This window comes from Amblyomma mixtum, chromosome 2 (assembly GCF_055824585.1).
Source record: "Amblyomma mixtum isolate Tamu chromosome 2, ASM5582458v1, whole genome shotgun sequence".
In the NCBI taxonomy this organism is placed as follows: Eukaryota; Metazoa; Arthropoda; class Arachnida; order Ixodida; family Ixodidae; genus Amblyomma; species Amblyomma mixtum.
In genome coordinates, this window is record NC_143013.1 from 291,330,945 (window position 1) to 291,349,974 (window position 19,030).

The following is a 19,030-nucleotide window of genomic DNA, read 5'->3' on the forward strand; positions in this document are numbered from 1 at the left end:
TGATGACGTCAGCAAGCAAGTTCACCGCTAGTGATACCAAAATATACTTCGTAATAGCTTGTGATTCCAAGACCTCAAGATGGCATCCACAAGGAATCTACAGCTTCAAGCACTTGTAGCTCGGCCTCAGCTTATGTTTTCAAAATAAAAAATGAAGACCTCTGACAATCTTTGCCAAACCCTTCATCTAAGATGGCCAGGCAGCAGCTCTCTACGCACCGTTACTATGTGGACACTAAGAAGGGCAGGGTATCAAGTGCCACACTGAAAGTAGCCCCTTAAGGAGGGGTTCATTCCGAACGTCCCCATAAGCGTAATAGAACTTCATTCTTTCATTCTGAAGCATCAAATAAACAAAAAGTTGACCACAGGGGCATGTTTTCCGAGAAAAAAAATTCGACTGTCAAAGGGCTAAAAAATGGGGCACCTAGCCTCACACGAAAAAACATCGATGTCATCGAAGTCTGCTTGTGCAAACGGGCCGGTGCTGGTGCCACCTTTATTTCATTTTTATTTTCACTCCTAGCTTCTAAAAGCTCTTAACAAAAGTAGCATATCTGCCACTATAACGTGATAATTAATGATACATGCCAACTTCAATTTGCCTTCAACGTCCCTTTAACTCTTTCGCTACCGCGCCATAGGCGATCGTTCGCATATGATCGATTCAAATCGCCCGCGCAAAAAAGCTAATTTTGGAGCGTTGTGGACGTGCTCCGCCATCTAGTTAGCGAGCTCAACAACTGCTCTTTCGATTGCAGCCTTGGTTTCAGTGTTTTGACATGAGGGGGCGCCGTGAAAAATAAAAATTTGAACGGCCGCAGCACCGTCAGCCGGAGAAAATGGCGTCCGCGTCGCCGCGCGCTCCTCGGAAGCGAAAGCTGACACCGAGCACGTCGGCCGGTTTCGGTTTCTTTTTTTGCGACGAAAGCAGCGGTTATTAGTCGGGCAACAATGTACAAACGTTGGATTTCGGTTTCGGCAGCGAGACTTCGCCTCGGGAGCCTGGAACGTCAGCGCGTACTTGCATGTAAGTTCTGTTTTCGTTCGCTGTGTGTTTTCTGCGGTGCATACGGTTTGTAATTGATGACAGTGGTTTATTTTTGTGCTTCAGGGTCTTGACAACGTATGGCGAAGACAGTTTGCCAAATGCTCAAGGTCGCGTCGCGTTTTTCAACCAAGACGACGGCTAGGTGTCCATATCGGCACATCGCTGCGGAGCGGCGCTCGGAGATTCGCTCGAGTTCTCGGCTTTTTTTTTTATGCTCTTCACGGCGGAAATGATGAAGATCGTGTGCGGAAACACTAATAAGTATGCATGGATGAAGATTTTCAGCAAATTCGGCGTGACGGCTCATGGGAAGACGTGAATCTGTTGGAGATTCTGATGTTCATTGGAATCATCATATACATTGCAATTGCTGACCTGCCACGACTGTATCTCTACTGAAATACCAGAATAATCTATTCTTGCCCTCTGCCATCAAAAATCATTTGTCAAAATTGGTTTTTCGCTTTTTTTTTGTTTTTGTTTTTTTGCACGTAACGGACCCGGATGATTCAGTGGCGGCAGCTTCTATCGGCAACACTTGAAAAGTGTCCCGGCTTTTGAACCACATCGATAAAACTTATTTCATCGATACTGATGTTTTAGAGCTTGCCTAAAATGCCAAATTTTATCAGCTGGCTTTCAGGGAGCAGCTCATTCAAGAAATCTTTGGGTATGATGAGGGAAAAGAAGTCCATGCCCCCAATCCTCTCATAGAATCCATTCAACACCAACCGAAAAGAATGAAAAAAAGAAGAAACTACAAGCTCGGCTATCAGAGAACAAGGGAGGAACAAAGATAAAACCTTATGTGAAGCACTTGTCAGTCTACCTCTACTTCACATCTTCACCTCTGACTGCTCTTCACAGTGGCACCACAGTCATGACCCCTGACTTGAGAAGCCATGGAAAGTGCAGTAAATTTTTCTCATAGCTGAAACTGTGAATAATGACAGCTATAAACATGTGCAACAGTTTGTATATTCCAGTTTTCCTCTAATCAAGTTCGGGCTTAGTGCAGCCGGTAATTTTTGTTTTTGCCATTTACTTTTTTTGTTTTTTTAGCAATTTTCACAAATAAATGTTCATTTACTTTTGCACACACAACTCTGGTGTTTGTTTCATTCAGAAGTGTAACTAATAAGCTACAATTTCATGCATTGCATAATGTCCTGGGTGTACTAGTTCCTGAGAAAAAAAATTTTCTTTCAGTACGCTCCAAATCGTGCATTTTTCCGCGGTAGCGAAAGAGTTAACTGCACCCATGCTACCATTATAATCGCAAAACCCACACGCTTGACTGCATGCACTAAGCTGGCACAACAAACATACCGCAGGCATGCGTAGCCTGACATCCCTCCAACCTTAACGTGCAACAAACCGCTGCATACACAGCGGTGAAACACCATGCAGCCTGGCACCTTTCAGCATTCTGCTGGACACAGGCGGTCGACCACTCTACCCAACAACCAGGAAGTCAATCAAGAAGTCAATTGAAGCTTCCAGAAGTGGTGTGATCAATCAGTCAGCATAGCATCATTTTGCTCTGCTCGAACGTTGGCACGCGCTGCCATTTGGAGTGGTGCCACAAAAGTGTTAACACAGTCAGAGAAAAAGGCACCTTGCATGTTCAGAGAGCAATTATGAGAGTTACAAGAGCTTCCGAACATGCAAAGTTGAAGAATGACACAGCTATAACGTGGCCGAGCCTCCTAGTTTGTATATATTTAGCAAAAAACAATTATCCACATGCACCGGTTGATCAATAGTTCCTCTGATTCTGTCTCCGGCCTGCAAAAGAAAGAAAAATGTGCTGTCTAAGATTCAAACTTGTTTTGAAGCTTTCATGACACAATTATGCACAGTTGAATAAAGCAAGAGCAGCATGACAACATGGAAAAGCAAAGTGCCAGGCTCTTTAAAGAACGCCTATAGGAGCACACATCTTTTGCATTATTAAAATAAGGGAAACTTTATCACATCTATGACACTGTATCGCAACCACATTCACCAGAGAGGCAGCAAAGCAGCTCAGAAATTTTAAAAACCCCAGCAGATGAAATCCTCACACCATTCTCAACCAGACCCTACATACCACAAAAAAATTGTGACTTCACAGGTTTAGGAAGAACAGTGCAAGGGCCTGCACGAGATTTTTACTTCAGTTTGAGCGGTGTTTTCACTGGGGCTACTACACGAACTTTGGGCAGACTTAACAGAAGAAAATCTGCCCTTTAGTACTAAAGCCAAGTGCATCCCGTTATCTCCTAGTCAAACAAGAAACAAGCTGCAACACGGAGAATGTGCCAGCCAGGACTAAAGCTCTGCCAGGCTGAAAGCAGTGTATGCATATCGCATAAAAGCACACCATGCAGGTCAGCCTTAAGAGGGGACGTGGCTATCAAATTGCGAAAATCTCACAAAAAAAATTTCAGAAAACACCAGATTTTGCATCTATCATCTATAGGGTCTTTCCCATTATATACCGCAAAATTTTCCCAGAAAACAGCACAGAAGTGACTTTAAAAAATTTTTTTGCGACCGTAGGTGGCAAAAAGCTGGCTCAGATCTCCGTGAAAATGCCAGCTTTCCCAGAAGCGTTTTTTGACCTGACTGCCCTGCTTGCAGAAAGCGTAGCATGACAATGGCTTCATGGATTTTCAAGCAGTTTGCTTCATTGTGTTCCTTGATAAATTCTCAATGCAGTGCTGTTGCTATATTTCTGAATTACTTCCTGAATTTTTCACTCAGCCACTAATTTGACATGACAGTAATGGGCACGTTATGCAAGCATGAATATAATGTTCTATGGAGAAAAATATTAGGTTGGTAAAAAATATTTGGAGAACACTGCATGAACCATTCCTTGGCTAAAATTTAAGTGTGACTCAAGGCTTTCAGCGAGTTTGGTACAGCAATAAAGCAGATAAAAATTTATAATGTTTATAACTACTGAACATACAGCACTGAAAATTTGTATTTATTCATTTAGTGCACTTCCCAATATGTGAGCCAAATTTCATTGCTCTAAGACAAAAAATAAAAAATTTCACCTCCTAAAGCTGCGTCCCAGATACAAAGAACAAATGCCACAAGGCAACCGAATTCGATAAAGGTGAGCATTGTGCAAAGCATTGTGCAAAGCCTTTCATGCAAAAGAATGATGTAAAAAATAGGCCTGAGGATAAGAAATGAACACGGACACTCACCCCAATTGCGCTCACGCTGGCCATAGCCGTCCTTCTGATATCCTGAATCCCGGAATCCTTGAAGGCCTGCAACAGCAAAGCAAACACTTTAGCTACAACATCTTAACCACCACTACAACCACAACCTCCTTAATACGGTTTGACAATTCTAATGTCGGATACTATCAATGAGGAAAAGGATGGCAAAACAGCTTTTCCTAACTCAAAGAAAAAAAATACCAAGGCTTTAGGCCAGGCCTCTTGACCACGCTTCAGGCCTCTCAACACAAGCCACATTCCACAAAAGTTTACTTTTATTCCACCTCCCTGTAATTCATGTGGCACTAGTAACACAGTGATAGACGCTCGCAGGTGCCTAATGGAGTTGTGTTGAGCACAGGACTTGGAAACTCTATAATCCGAACCTGTCCCTAGGCAGGCACCCAAAAACCACAGATTGTTACCTAGAACAGATTGTTACCCTAGAACACATCGAAGCACACAGCATTCATTACGAAAACTTTTTAAAGGCCATCATACAAACAGGCTTTTTAGTTGAAGTGCACAGAATGCATACACGAAACCCAGGAACACAAAAACTAAATCCATTCAAGACAAACGTCTGTACAGTAAAAGCTCGTTAATTCGAACTTCAAGGGTCAGAAAAAAAATTGACTGCAGTTTAGCTCTGGTTAAGGATGGCTACAGCTGGTTAAGGATAGCTACTGGATAGCTAAAGCTGGCCGAGTGGAACTCGCTGAGTCGATTTGGAAAGTCAGTCTTTCGCCGCTGCGTATCGTTGGGCGTTCCTTCATCTTCGTCCCTGGTCGCCGCCGCATGGTTTCATTTGAACGGCAGTCTCTGGCTTCCTTCAGCCGAGCTGATTCGCCCATCTCTAGCCGGGGCAGCACTGCCAAACGCCTCTTTTATACAACCGCCTCGCCTCCCCTCCGCTCTATTGCGCGTGCGCAGCTGGTGGAGCGCCGGTACCGACACGGCCGCCGCAGCCACGCTAACCCCACCAAGTGCCAGGCAAGGCGAGGCCCCATCCCAGCTGCGGCAGTTGCCATTACAATGGCTACGCTCTCCAGCACCAACACGGCTGAGGCGCAGCCACGCAGCGGCTTGAAACCTGGCGCACTGAAGCCGCCGCTTCAAAATGTTGGAATTATCTGAAAATTCGCATTACTGAGTGACCGCAAAAAAAACCAACAAGAACCACTTGCATATTTGGTGAAAAAGTGTGTGCTGGCTTTTGAAATGAAAACGGCGCGACAATGACTATTTTTCACATTCCTATTAATGCTTTATTCAGTGCATACTACTGTTGGGAGGATCAAAGCAGAACTGCTCCAAAGTGGTAAGAGATTCCGGCAACCTTCACCGTGCGACACGGTAGCAATGGAGCTCCGCCGCCAATATGTCACACCCCTCACAAGCAGCAGCGCTGCATGTGAGAAGGCTGCACCGCACAAACAGCAAAACGGCATGTTACAAGCGCACAGTTTCGGCACACTGGTACAACGGAAGGACCGCACAGAAGGAAACACTCGGCAGAGTCAAAACGGAGTGAAAAAAAATGGGGATAAAAGACTGGTGACACACCAGTCAGTGCCCAAAAACAGCGCCTAGCTGAGCTCGGTTGCCTGGCTGATGCAAGCTGCTGCAAAGTTCCGAAACTACTAGACTGACTGTTCTTGGAGACTGAGCCGTCCATTCATCACACCTGCCGTTAAACACGTCAAGAGGTGTGCGAGCAACTCTGCAGCATGGAATTCAGGTCCGAGTAGGGCTAGCTGAAGGATTTCTTGCCACGCCTGTCATACCTGGACACGGCCTCCCTTAGGCAGCCTGTTCGAATTAACCGGTGCAGGGCCCATAACATCATAGTTAGCAAGCGTACGACACCACAGACATGCATGGGGGATTGGTCAGGAAAGCACCGGCAGTTGAAATTATCAACAATTAACAAGCTTTAACAACTAACAATTAACGAGTTTTAATAACTAACAACAATTAACAAGAATTAACAACCAACAATTAACAAGCACCGGCAGTTCAAATTATCAACAATTAACAAGTTTTAACTAACCACAATTAACAAGAATTAACAAGCTTTAACAACTAACAACAATTAACAAGAATTAATCTTTCAAGCTTCCTGTTCCCGCTGCCTCTGCGAGCCAACATAAAGCGACATAGTGCAAAGCCAAAGTTTCCAGCCAAAAAGCAGCAGCTGCTTTATGACACACGTGACTCAGGCCACTACAATTAGTTCCTTTGACCCTAAATCAATCCTAGGCTGTACAATCCATGACTACGCTAAACGCCAAGTGCAGCCTCACTCAGTGGCAACACGTGAAAGAAAGCTGTGCAAGTGGCAACCAGAAGGCTCATCGCGCCCACACTGCAGCCCCCGCTGAACCAAACGGGAGCATCCCGTACCTGCGCCCCGGCCGAAGAAGGACCCCAGCTTGATCTCGAGCAGGCGGTCGTTGTAGTCGACCAGGTTGGTCACCTTGTCGCAGAGCTGCAGGGCCAGGGCTTGGATGCGCGACGGCTCCGTCTTGTGCAGCACCACCATCAGGTTGGGCTCGTCCAGGGACGCCTGCACGTGCAGAGATGGGGTCAGCACACCAGTGAGTGGCGGCATAAGTGCCGTCTTCTGTTCATCATCATCATCATCAGCCTGACTACACCCACTGCAGGGCAAAGGCCTCTCCCCTGTCTCTCTCCAACTAACCCTGTCCTTCGCCAGTTGCCGCCACTGTATCCCCGCAAACTTCTTAATCTCATCCGCCCACCTAACTTTCTGCCGTCCCCTGCTACGTTTGCTTTCTCCTGGAAGCCACTCCGTTACCCTTAAGGACCAGCGGTTATCTTGCCTTCGCATTACATGCCCTGCCCAAGCCCATTTCTTCCTCTTGATTTCAACCCGCGTTTGTTCCCTCACCCACTCCGCCCTCTTCCGATCCCTTAACGTTACACCTATCATTTTCCTTTCCATAGCTCGCTGCGTTGTTCTTAACTTAAGCTGAACCCTTTTTGTTAGCCTCCACGTTTCTGCCCCATAGGTGAGTACCGGTAGGATACCGGTAGGTAGGTACCGGTAGGTCTTCTGTTACAAGACATCAAACCCAGGTGTGTCTGCAACATCACAGCAAGAAGCTTCTGTGCAATTTGGTGAGTGCATCATGAGGCAGATGAAGGGGGGAGCCTGGTCTTGGGAAAGAAAATTTTATTAATGGAGTCACAGTTAAGAAATCTTCAGGGAATATGTATTTTTGTGTGCAGATTCTAAATATGTCATTTAATTTCATGTAAAACAATTCCTTGAGCACTTGTGTAATTTTTATGCATGTATTTTGGGAAGAGCTTTGAAAAAAATTTATTGCACGAAACTTGCTGAAAGGTATGCCATTGGGTTCTCTTGACACCAAGGAATGCAATAAGGGTAAAATTGTCTTCCTGCCTATCATAGAACTTAAGTTATAGGGTTTTGAAGTTGTTGCTTCTGAAATGAGAAGAAAAATGTGTATTCCTGTTTCTGAAGTGGCAGATTCCTGTTTAAATTGTCTTCCTATCTATCATAGAACTTAAGTTATAGGGTTTTGAAGTTGTCGCTTCTGAAATGAGAAGAAAAATGTGTATTCCTGTTTCTGAAGTGGCAGATTCCTGTTTAAATTGTCTTCCTACCTATCATAGAACTTAAGTTATAGGGTTTTGAAGTTGTCGCTTCTGAAATGAGAAGAAAAATGTGTATTCCTGTTTCTGAAGTGGCAGATTCCTGTTTCTGAAGTGGCAGCTTCACTGAAGCTGCCACTTCAGAAACAGGAATACACATTTTTCTTCTCATTTCAGAAGCGACAACTTCAAAACCCTGTAACTTAAGTTCTATGATAGGTAGGAAGACAATTTTACCCTTATTGCATTGGTGTCAAGAGAACCCAATGGCATACATTTCAGCCAGTTTCGTGCAATAAATTTTTTTCAAAGCTCTTCCCAAAATACATGCATAAAAATTATATACGTGCTCAAGGAATTGTTTTACATGAAATTAAATGACATATTTAGAATCGGCACACAAAAATACATAATCCCTGAAGATTTCTTAACTGTGACTCCATTAATAAAATTTCTTTTTTTTTAAGACCAGGCTCCCCCCCTGAAGTGGGACTGCGCCAACTCAGGGCTTGGGGAGCAGGTAATGTAAAAAATAGAAACCACAGTGTTACAGTTAAGTTAAGATATTGGAAGATTCTCTAGCACACAGTAAAGTTGTTTGCAGCACTGTGATAGGGAGGGCTCTTTCATCCAATCAGGGTCAAGAAAGGTGACAAATAGTCCCTGAAATATTTCAGCAGTGCTGGGACAACTATTTTTGAAACAAGCATCACAGCTGTTGAAAAGATGGTTCAGGATGGTGTTTTGAAAGTACAGTGAATGTTTCATTCACTGGTAAAAAGATGAGAGAGTCTGCATCAGCACTGCAAAGGCTTGATGCAAAGTGGTGCACCGCCATTCATAAGCCCCCAGACAAGGCACGGAACATCGTTTTGTAATACACACTGTTTTGATTGCTATCATCGTAGCCTTCACAGCACTGCAAATGACTCCTGGGAAGCAGTATGAATGTCGATTGTTGGGAGAGGTTTTTGTCCTGTAGTGGATGTTACTAGGCTGATGGTGGTGATTGTGATGAGGTAACCTACAACGGCTATGTTTACAGCTCAAGATGGTTAGTGCCCTGCAAAGAAATGAGATCTTATCATTCCTACCGCATTCACCAATCATATGGGCGAGAGACAATTACTGGAATTCATTGGGAAGAGCGAGCTGGCCACTCTGTATATAGCCACAAGCAGAGGTGACATCGCAAAGATCTTCACAACAGAGGTGCAAACCAAGGTGTAATGCATTACGATGACACAAACATTTTGCAGCTCGCCAGAAAGTTAGTATACCATTGAGATTAATCATCACTAGGCCACGAAAGGTGATCAGTAGCTAGGTAGTGCACAACAAATGCTGAAACCCACGCAGATTTCAAGCCTCGTGCTTCAACTCGATCACTCTCGCTCCATCCCAACCGGTCTACACTTGTCCTCAGCTATTGTACAGCACTACAGCATGCAAGTCCACAACATTAAAGCTGAGGTTCACCACCCACCATGAGCTCTTCGCCAATGATCATCTTGCTGATGATGGAGTGGACGACAGACTTGTTGAGCTCGAACATGTCAGCCAGGGTCTCGATGGAGAGCGAGTCGTAGACGCTGCTGTAGGTGAACAGGTATGTGCGCAGGGACTCCTCCTTGATCTTCTGGGCGATCATGGCGCGCACCGTGTCCGCCTGGTGGAACAGGTCCCACACTTTGGCATTCATCTTGGTGTTGATGATGAAGTTGAAGCAGGCACGCCAGTTGCCCACCCGCATCGCCTTGGAGGCTGCCACAACGTGCTCTCGCATGCTCTCGGGGGGTCCTGGGCAACGAGCAGTCGGCACAGTGTAGACATCAGCGCCTTTTTCATTTCAAGACTGAACGCAATGCGCCTGTTGCACTGAACCATCTCATTGAACCATCGCCTTGTTCTCTTTTACCAGCTCAGTCCTTCCCTCTCCAAACAGTGCTAGGGGTCCCAATGCCCTGATGCAACGTGTGCACAAGTGGCGACTTTATTTTTGTGTTGGCATAACAACAGATTGACACTTAGCTCACACACAAACGTATTCTTTGATTGCATAGCAAGACTATAATAAAACCCAGTTATCACTACCTCTATCGTCACCTTAGGCGTAGCGTGATGAGACCATACAATGTCACCAGACACAAAACCACATGGATATAAATACAGGTGTTTCTCCACAATCAATTACTACTTTTTTTTTTGCCGTCTTACACTTTAACTGTCTTACACTTAACAAACCACTTAATAGTGGTTTGCCTCCTTTCCACTAGGCTGCTGCAGGAGGGATACCCTCTATTCCACTTTGCCATCTGCATCGCGTTGCCTGTCACCCTCATCTTCCCTCTCTCCACTTCACCACCTACCAACTGTGGCAGGTGGCAGCTGGCAGGAGGAAGCCTCAACCGCAGACAGGACAGCTTTTTCGCTAGCAAGGCATCTGGTGTCAACACACTAAACTTTGTTTTACAGTCAAACCTCGACATAACGAACACGAATATAACGAATTATTGAATATATCGAACTCTTCCGAAATATTTTTATCAAACACATGTATTTTTAACTTCCTATAGCGAACGCGGTTCGGCATAAAACGGATATAACGAACTTCGCGACGCCAAGCACTACCTCAGGAGGCAGGCTTCGTTGCACTACAAGTGTGTTATGCGGCGCAGCAACCGTTCCGGACTACCTCGCAGACGCCGACAGCACCACAGATGCCACGTCGGCAGTGAGAGTTGACAGCCAAAGAAATCGTTCGCATCTCACAATCGCTGACAGCGCCACTTCAGCAGCGGCGTGATGGAATGTTGCTTTTGTCCTTTTGCATCTTTTGCATTCTAGTGTTAGCCGTGCGCGGTCGTCATGGCGTTTTGTGGAGGCTGTGTCGGTGGTCGTGTCGAGTGTGGTGCGCGGGCGTGCGTAGTGCTGTGATGGCGGTGAACGCGAAAAAAAGAGCAGCGCTGACGTTAAAGACCAAGCTCGAGATTATTCAGCGTGTGGAGAACGGCGAAAAGAAGTGCGTTCTTGCGGACTTATTTGGCATCCCAAGGAGCACTTTGAGTACAATTTTGAAGAAGAAAGATGCCATCAAGGCACAAGCACAAAAGACCACACGGACAAGTGCACAGCGTCTTCGGCCCCCTGCGTTCAGCGACGCAGAGAAGGCGCTCTACAAATGGTTTTTGGATATCAGAGCTCGAAACATACCGGTTTCGGGACCGATGCTTCAACAAAAAGCAAAAGACTTTGCCTGTATCCTTAATGCCGAAAACTTCGTCGCCAGCTCCGGATGGCTGCAAAGGTTCAATGCACGCTATGACATCGTAGGCAAAACGATCTCTGGCGAAAGTGAGACGGTTAACTGCGAGAGCATCCAAAAGTGGTTGGAAGAGGATTGGCCACAAATCCTTGCAAAATATCAGCCCAAGGACATCTTTAATGCGGACGAAACGGGCCTATTTTGGCAAATGCTACCCAGGCATACCCTTGACGCGCGTGGAGAGCCGTGCCATGGCGGGAAGCAAGGAAAGGCCCGGATCATTGTTTTGCTTGCCGCCAACATGGACGGCACTGTGAAGCTGCGACCCTTCGTCATCGGGAGATTTAAAACCCCGCGATGCATGAAAGGGTGCCACACACTCCCCGTAGAGTATGCTTCCAACAAGAAATGTTGGATGACGCGTGAACTTTTCGCGAAGTGGCTGCAAGCTTGGGACTGCGAGCTTGAGCGCGAGGGTCGCAAAGTGTGCGTCCTCGTTGATAACTGTACCGCACACAACACAGATCTCGCACTCAATAATATTGAAGTCCGCTTTCTTCCGCCTAACTCTACGGCCAAGCTGCGGCCTTTAGATCAAGACGTCACCAGGGCCTTCAAGGCAGTTTACAAGAGGAGACTGATTGGCACTCTTCTCGTGAGGCTTCATATGAAGCAGGACTTAAAGATCGACTTGCTGGGAGCAATCCAGATGCTCAAAGCGGCATGGGACAACGTGAAAGGCGAAACGATTGCCAACTGCTTTCGGCACGCAGGTTGTGTTCCGGCGGAGGCCCGTGCATCAAGTGACGAGGGTGACGATCCCGACGAAGCAGAAGCAGAGCTCCGCGAGCTCGACGAGGCCTGGAACGATTTTTCGCGTCTTGTTGGTGACATGCCCGCAACAATGACTATTGAAGACTTTGTAAGTGGCGACGATATCGCAGCGACCATGGCTGTACTGATGGATGTCGAAATCGCTGCGGAAGTCTCTGAACATCCCGCAGACGAAGCTCAGGCTGACCCCACAGACGATGAGAACATTCCGAGTTCACAAGAAGCGCTTGGTGCCTTGGACTTACTGCGCCGCCACTGCAGTGCTATTGAGGGCAGTGGGTTTGCCCTTGTTGAGTGTTTGCAAACTGTGGAACAGGGCATGATATGAAACGCGATCAACACAAAAAAGCAGGCCGCGATAACGCAGTTCTTTGCGCCTAAATAAATGGACGTGACCCAAGTAAGCACCCTCAGAGTTGCTGTGTCTTCTCTGATTGAATTTTGCTGCTCTTGCATGTATTTTGTACGAAATTTTATATTACAAATTATTGATATAGCGAACTATTTTCAGATTTTTTAACTGTTCGTTATAATGAGGTTTCACTGTATTAGCCATTCAAGTACAATAAATGTTACATTTACAAAGAACAGATGAGCACTCACAAAAGCACTAAGATTAGGTCAGCTTCCGAGGTCTGTTTTTTTTTTCCTTATGCCACTGTGCAAGGCACATGCAGTACATATTCCATCAGTGCGGCAACTCACCAACAAGAGGCTGACGTTCAGTGTTGCGCAGTTGGTAGTGGAAGGACTTGCTGATCATCCTTTTCCGGCCATCCAGCTCATGTGCTGCCACGAAAAGAAAGCAATACAGTCAGTGCCCTTCAAAAGCAAACTAGAGAACAATTTCTTCCTTCCATGACAACCTGGTTTTACGACTTTGCACGGTGCCCAAAAAGTTGCAAATAAACTTACAGATCAAATTTCTCACAAACTTTCAAAGTGAACAGTAAAGAATCAAAAATAAGGTGTCGAATGGCTTTGTACAACCCTACAGAACAAGGAAAAATACATAAGTATCCACTAATACAATAACAACACACCTCAGACAAGAGAGGTATCTTCATTACAGTGCCATTTGCTTCAGAACAGAAATCGACAAGGGCATACTGAACTATCAATTCAAAGCTGTCACCCAAGCATCGTGCAAACAAAAGCATGAAGGATTCGCACGGTCGACAACAAAGATGGGACAGCAACATGTTGACAGTGGACACAAAAAGAAGACACAACACAGGCAACTAATCAACAACTAGTATTAGCTATACAGCCACTAAATAACAACTTATTAGGTACTAGTCAGCGCCCTGTGGTATGTACCGTGCCAACGGGCTGTTTTGTCACCGCGTTCTTATAGTACCTACACGGCTGGCCCAACTAGTACACGTCTAAGTGGACCCACCTGCCATCTGGGGGATCTCGAGCAGCATGGCAGACACCAGGTAGACGCACTCCAGCAGCTCCAGGTTGATGTGCTTGTGGAAGGGCATCTGGCGCCGCTTCTCAATCTTCTCCTGCTCATTGGTGCGCTCCTCCTTGCGCTGCGGCAAGAGACCCTGCAACCACAACAGCAACAGCGTTACCTCAGATGAAAGACGCACCATCACAGTGCCACACAAGGGGCAGCTCATCAGGCCAAAGCCCAGAGAACTGGAGTATGGTTCAACCATGTTCATGCGCTGTTCGTTTACTGAGGGTCTTATACTGTCCCTTACTACTTGTACCATAAATTACAGGTTTACGTAAATTCTTTAAATTGAGACCTGTGGTTAACAAAACAATTATAAGTTATACAGTGGAACCTCGATTATACATCCCCCGGTCATGCGACGACCCGCATTTTACGACGAATTTGTGCAGTCCCGGCAAAACCCCCCTAGAGACAATGCATTAAAAACCTCGGTTATACGACGCAAATTTTAGAAGGACCCCGCTTTGTACGACGTCTGGCTCGTACCGTCCGTCAAAAAAGGTCGTCAGCAAACGCAGGCCGGGATGTACCGTATTTTCGTGATTCTAAGCACCCCCCCGAATCTAAGCACCCCCCATTTTCGGAAAAAAAATTCTGAAAAAAACTTTGCATGCGAATCTAAGCACCCCCTTTTTTGCGCGGAAGAGAGCGTTGCCAAGGCCGCCAAGTGCACTTGCTCTCTTTTTCGTCGAGCCTGTGCAGTCGGAGTCCCGAGGAGGCGCGGCCTGCGCGTTGTTGTTGTGACTGAGAGAAGGACGAAAAGGAAATTGCACAGGCCTGCCTACTGGCTCGAGCCAAGCCACCACCGCTGCCAAGTGCAGATAGAGGAGAGTTAAAAGATCAGAGGAAAGATAAAGAGAAAAGATAAGACGCGCATAGCAACAACTGCTGCTGAAAAAACAGATAAGCGGGCCAGGCAGCGCTCGCCCACGCGAGGACAGCGGCGTCCACGGCGCTTTTTGTGTTGCTGCGTTCCGTTCCCGTTCGACACTACAAGGCAGATGGCGGCACAGAACTGTCTGCAGCTATTTTTCTTTTGAATGTTTCCTAAATAAAATGTTTTTTCTCGCACCCGTTTCATCAAGATTTCGTCGCGAAAAGAGGGCCCCCGGGGGGGGGGGGGGGGGTCAGTTTAGATTTTTCGAATCTAAGCACCCCCTCTCACTTTGGGCATCGCGATCGTGAAAAAAAGGGGGTGCTTAGAATCGAGTAAATACGGTAGGCACACTTTAGCCAGTCGATAACCGGTGCGCCTTAATCTTTCCACCTATCCAGAAAACCACGCGAGCCGCTGCCCCGCTTCCATGGACCTCCATGACCGCTGCTCACGGCAGCCTCAACGGCCATTTTATCTTGTTTGTTGAAGACTAGCCCTCTGCCGGCAAAAATGTGCTGCATTTGTGTTCCGGAAAAAAAAAAAAAAAGATGATGATGAAGTTCAGACGTTAAAAAATACCACACTTGATTTTCGATTAACGACACCCGGATTATACGACGGTTTCGCAATCCGACGGTTTCGCGCGGTCCCCTGAACGTCGTATAATCGAGGTTCCACTGTATTAACATTCTACTAGAGCTGGCAATGCCAAGTTATACAGGTTGTACTAACAGGCAGCCTTACAGACCAGTGCATTTGAATGCCTCAACAAAAACATTCGAGACTATTATATGGCACTACCTGTGCCAACCCGTTAGTGAGAAAGTCGACCAAACCACGAACAAAAATCGTTACAGATTACCCTCAGTAAACTACCAACACCAAGCCACAGGACTTCTCATGCAAACAATGGCTGCCAGCATATATCGCTGATATCACTAAAGTTGCAGTTTGCTTGATGGAAGCATTCACACCTAGCAGAACAATACAAGATGCGCAGGCCAGATGCCACAACGGACTAAATCATGGCAATTCAACAACAGCTAAAGACAGCGTCTATGGTAACACCAATTCATGTGAACACCAAATGTCAGATAAGGAAGGCATATTCAAGCAAGCCAATGGAATCGCAACAAAATTCAAGACTTGCGCATATCTCACTACTCTTCTCATCAAGATGGCAGCGAACTAGCTCTTCACCCAACATCTTTATTCTATTTTCTTTTCAGCAGTTTTCTCAATCTTCCCAACCATGTGCTGTATAAAGCACCTACTTTTGTAATGCAATAAACCATAGTGTTACAGGTGCCTAACTTAACTAAAGCACACATAACAGCAAATAAACAATCTCCTAGCAATGGTGGAAGCATTATCTAGATGCTGCTCATATACACCAGGCCAATTTTTTTAACACTATCTCGCGACCATCGACCCGAATGCTTGTCAGCACCTTAACAGCACTCAGCGGCGAAACAAACGAGATACGTACATGTGTACACATGCACTTACTCTTGCTCCTTTCGACTCTCCATGATAAGGTGCTGACAAACACGTGAGGCGATGGTGATGGAGACTGTTGACTTCAGCCACCCATTGTTGCAAGACTTCCGCAGTTTTTTCGGCAATGACCGGTATATAAGACGGAGGTTGACTTTTTGCCATGGTTTTTTGAAAAAAGTTCGACTTATATTCCGGTTTTTACAGTAGCTTCTCGTTTAGGACTACTACTTCGACGAGAAGAAATTCTGCACGGCGGTCCTGAATGAGGGCTGAGCTTCACAGCAGACTTAAGCTGTATCAATGAGCTTTAGGGGAATCTACCAGCATTCAGTAAACTTGTAATAAGGGTGTGATTACTCATTAGCATGAGCCCAAGCGCAGCCATACAGGTACAAAGGAAATCTATACAGCTGTGTAGCTTCCCTTCGTAGCCGCAAGGCTGTGTTTGGGTGGATGCTGATGAGCAATCATTCCTTTATAAATTTAAGTCCGGGTGCACTTACTGTCATCATTACATAGCCATCTGGCAAATAAATATATTGGTCAATTGACTTTCTAAAATCGAAGTTACAAAAATAAAAAGGAAGAAATGCAAGTGCAAAACTTGCCTGGGCCAGCATCTCCTTGGCACGCCCGCCACTTTGGATGTCCAGCAAGGCATTGTGAGCATCACGGATGTTGCCGTGACGGAAGGCACACAGACCAAGCTGAACCAGCGCTCGATTGTACATGATCTGGGACAAAGAAGGAGAGAACAGAATGCCAGTGTGAGCAGTCTTTTAACACACAGCCAAGCACGAGCCAAGCAGCCTCTGGAACAGGGGCATGTGAAGGGTCTGCTCAAAGCTTCAGGCACACAGCGCAGAAAAGATGCTAAACCACAGCACAGGTGAACTTATGGCTGTTGAGAAAACTCCGAATTTCAGTTTGATCAGATCCTGTGGGGTGCAAAGTTGGGACAACTTCAGGCATATGTAGATATGGCTATTTTGTGAAAGCCTACACAAAGTGGAATTTAATTATTCTGAAACATTCTAGGATACAAACCATTCGCACTAGGCACACATTCCACAGCCTCATGCATGCAAGAACGACAAACTTAGTGTAAAAGCAATGCAACGAATTGAAATAGACTGCAAAGAAAAAGACAGCTATTGCTGCCACATCTTTGCTTGATTGAGGAGGGAAGTTGGAGACAAAAATACCAGCAGTCCCTGGTTTTCTTTATGTACTTTCATAAAAGATTACACCAGCCTTCTGATCCAGTCTTCACTGATAACGGAATCCCCCAATGGTCTGAGGGACTGTATTCAGTGAAGACTCTTTGCCCAACTCACTCTTTTGCCCTTCTCCGATTGGTAGTTGCAGCATGTGACAGCTTGACTGACAGCTAAACAAGCAATCGAAGCTGGGGCTGACTAACGGCCAGGCAGAATTAATTGCAAAAAGAAGTTACAAACATGGTCAAAAGATAGACAGATACAGAGAGAGGGGAAAGGCAAACGTGGCCCAAGGTTTGAATAAAAGCTGCAGGTTGAGCCACACCTCAGCATCACTCTGCAGAGACGCCAGAGCACAAGGCACACCATACCTGCGTGGGCACATCAGCATGCTGGATGCTCTCCTGGAGGTGTGACATGAGCATGAGGTCGCGCGCCTGGTACCAGTTGTCGTGCAGTGCGTGGTGGTAGATGTGGCAGAGGATGGCCTGCGTCCGGATGCGGTCCGTGCTGTCCTTGGCGTAGATGTACTTGCACAGCAGCTCCATCTGCTCAAGGCTGTTTATGGGCTTCTGGGCAGGCTGCGGCTTCTCCTCGCCCTCGGGCACAGCGGCCGGCTGGTCGCCCGAGGCCTCAGTGGAGGCTGGTGCCTCACTGGAGGCTGGTGCCTCACTGGAGGCCGGTGCCCCTTCACCAGCTGGTGCGACGGGAGACTTGTCAGCCTCAGGGGCCGCCTTCTCAGTCCCCGCGTCCTCCTTTTCAACAGCTGTGTCACCACCTTTGGCCTTGTTGCGCAGAGCCAGAACTGTTGGGTCGAACTGCGAGCGAGATCAGACAGGGGTGCTGCCTCAGTGCATTTCACGCGTGAACGTATCAGTTATGCCACAGACAGAAATGAGAATGGCACTCTATGCAAAGCAGTGGGCAACACGTGGTCTTCTTCGAAGTTTGGAAAACTGACACTATGGAACGAAAGTACTCACAATGAACAAGAAACAAGATATTTAAAAATCTGCAATTTTCCCTCCTCTTTAAGGAATGGTATAAATACGGTCCTGATCTGTCCAGTTCAACATATTATGCCCCATTTTTGCAATAGCTGCATTGCCTCAGTAATGTGAAGAAAAAAATGGAATTACTGCCAAGTAGATTTTACTTCAGGACCTGAAGGAAAAGCTACTTGGCAGCAATTCCAGTCAGGTTCAGGTTCCTTCTAGACGTTTAACAAAAAATAAACTTTATGGATGCATTTGTACAATGATGTAGCACATTCCTACACTGCATACATTCAAAAGAATAACTCCCTGGGGAGAACTGGCAATAATGTACCAGACGTATTTTACGTATATAAAAAAAAAAACTCCAAAACCCAGCATTCTCTTCCCACCTTGTAATAGAGGTGTTCAATGCGGCGCAGGTAGACGTGGCAAATTTCTGATGCGGAACCACGGGCCTCCAAGTAGCCCTGAAGCCGCTCTATGATGTTGCACACGTTCTTCTCATCCTTCAGGCGCTCCACATACTCCGGTGAATGAGCATCGCAACCCTGACAGGCATACAGAAATGCAAAAATCAGTACAAGAAAAGCTACAGCACAAGACAACGCCACAGCAAGTTGAACACCAAGACACATTTGCATGCTTACCACTGCCCGAGGGCTAGGTTTCAAAGTAGCTCTAAAATGTTAAGGGGGACACGGGTCTTATACCCCTGTCAGACGAGCAAGTTTAGTGTCATTTTCAACGAGTGACACTCGCCTGTAGTGTCATTCGCATCGTGTCACACGATGAACTTTAATGACACTCGCTGCTGAACGCACTCGGCAAGAAGTGAGTTTGGGGAACTCACTTCACTTTTCCCGAGGGGCGAAGTGTATAGCCTCGGTAGCAGCGTTTCGAAATTAGAATACAACGTCGGTAATAAAAATGGCGTTTTATTGAACG

General features: G+C 46.2%; 1 protein-coding gene across 1 annotated transcript in view; it reads right to left on the bottom strand.

Annotated features, from left to right (window-relative positions):
* Positions 1-2,743: 2,743 nt before the first annotated feature.
* Positions 2,744-19,030, bottom strand: part of eIF3c (eukaryotic translation initiation factor 3 subunit c) — a 29,442-nt gene continuing 13,155 nt past the window's right edge. Inside the window, exons 12-20 of the mRNA XM_089574372.1 lie at positions 18,475-18,633; positions 17,459-17,905; positions 16,476-16,601; positions 13,422-13,575; positions 12,725-12,808; positions 9,407-9,720; positions 6,682-6,844; positions 4,258-4,323; positions 2,744-2,839 (exon numbers count right to left, since the gene is read on the bottom strand). Coding sequence (XP_089430498.1) covers positions 2,811-2,839; positions 4,258-4,323; positions 6,682-6,844; positions 9,407-9,720; positions 12,725-12,808; positions 13,422-13,575; positions 16,476-16,601; positions 17,459-17,905; positions 18,475-18,633 — 1,542 coding nt within the window. The 3' untranslated portion in view covers positions 2,744-2,810. The remainder of the gene's footprint in view (positions 2,840-4,257; positions 4,324-6,681; positions 6,845-9,406; positions 9,721-12,724; positions 12,809-13,421; positions 13,576-16,475; positions 16,602-17,458; positions 17,906-18,474; positions 18,634-19,030) is intronic.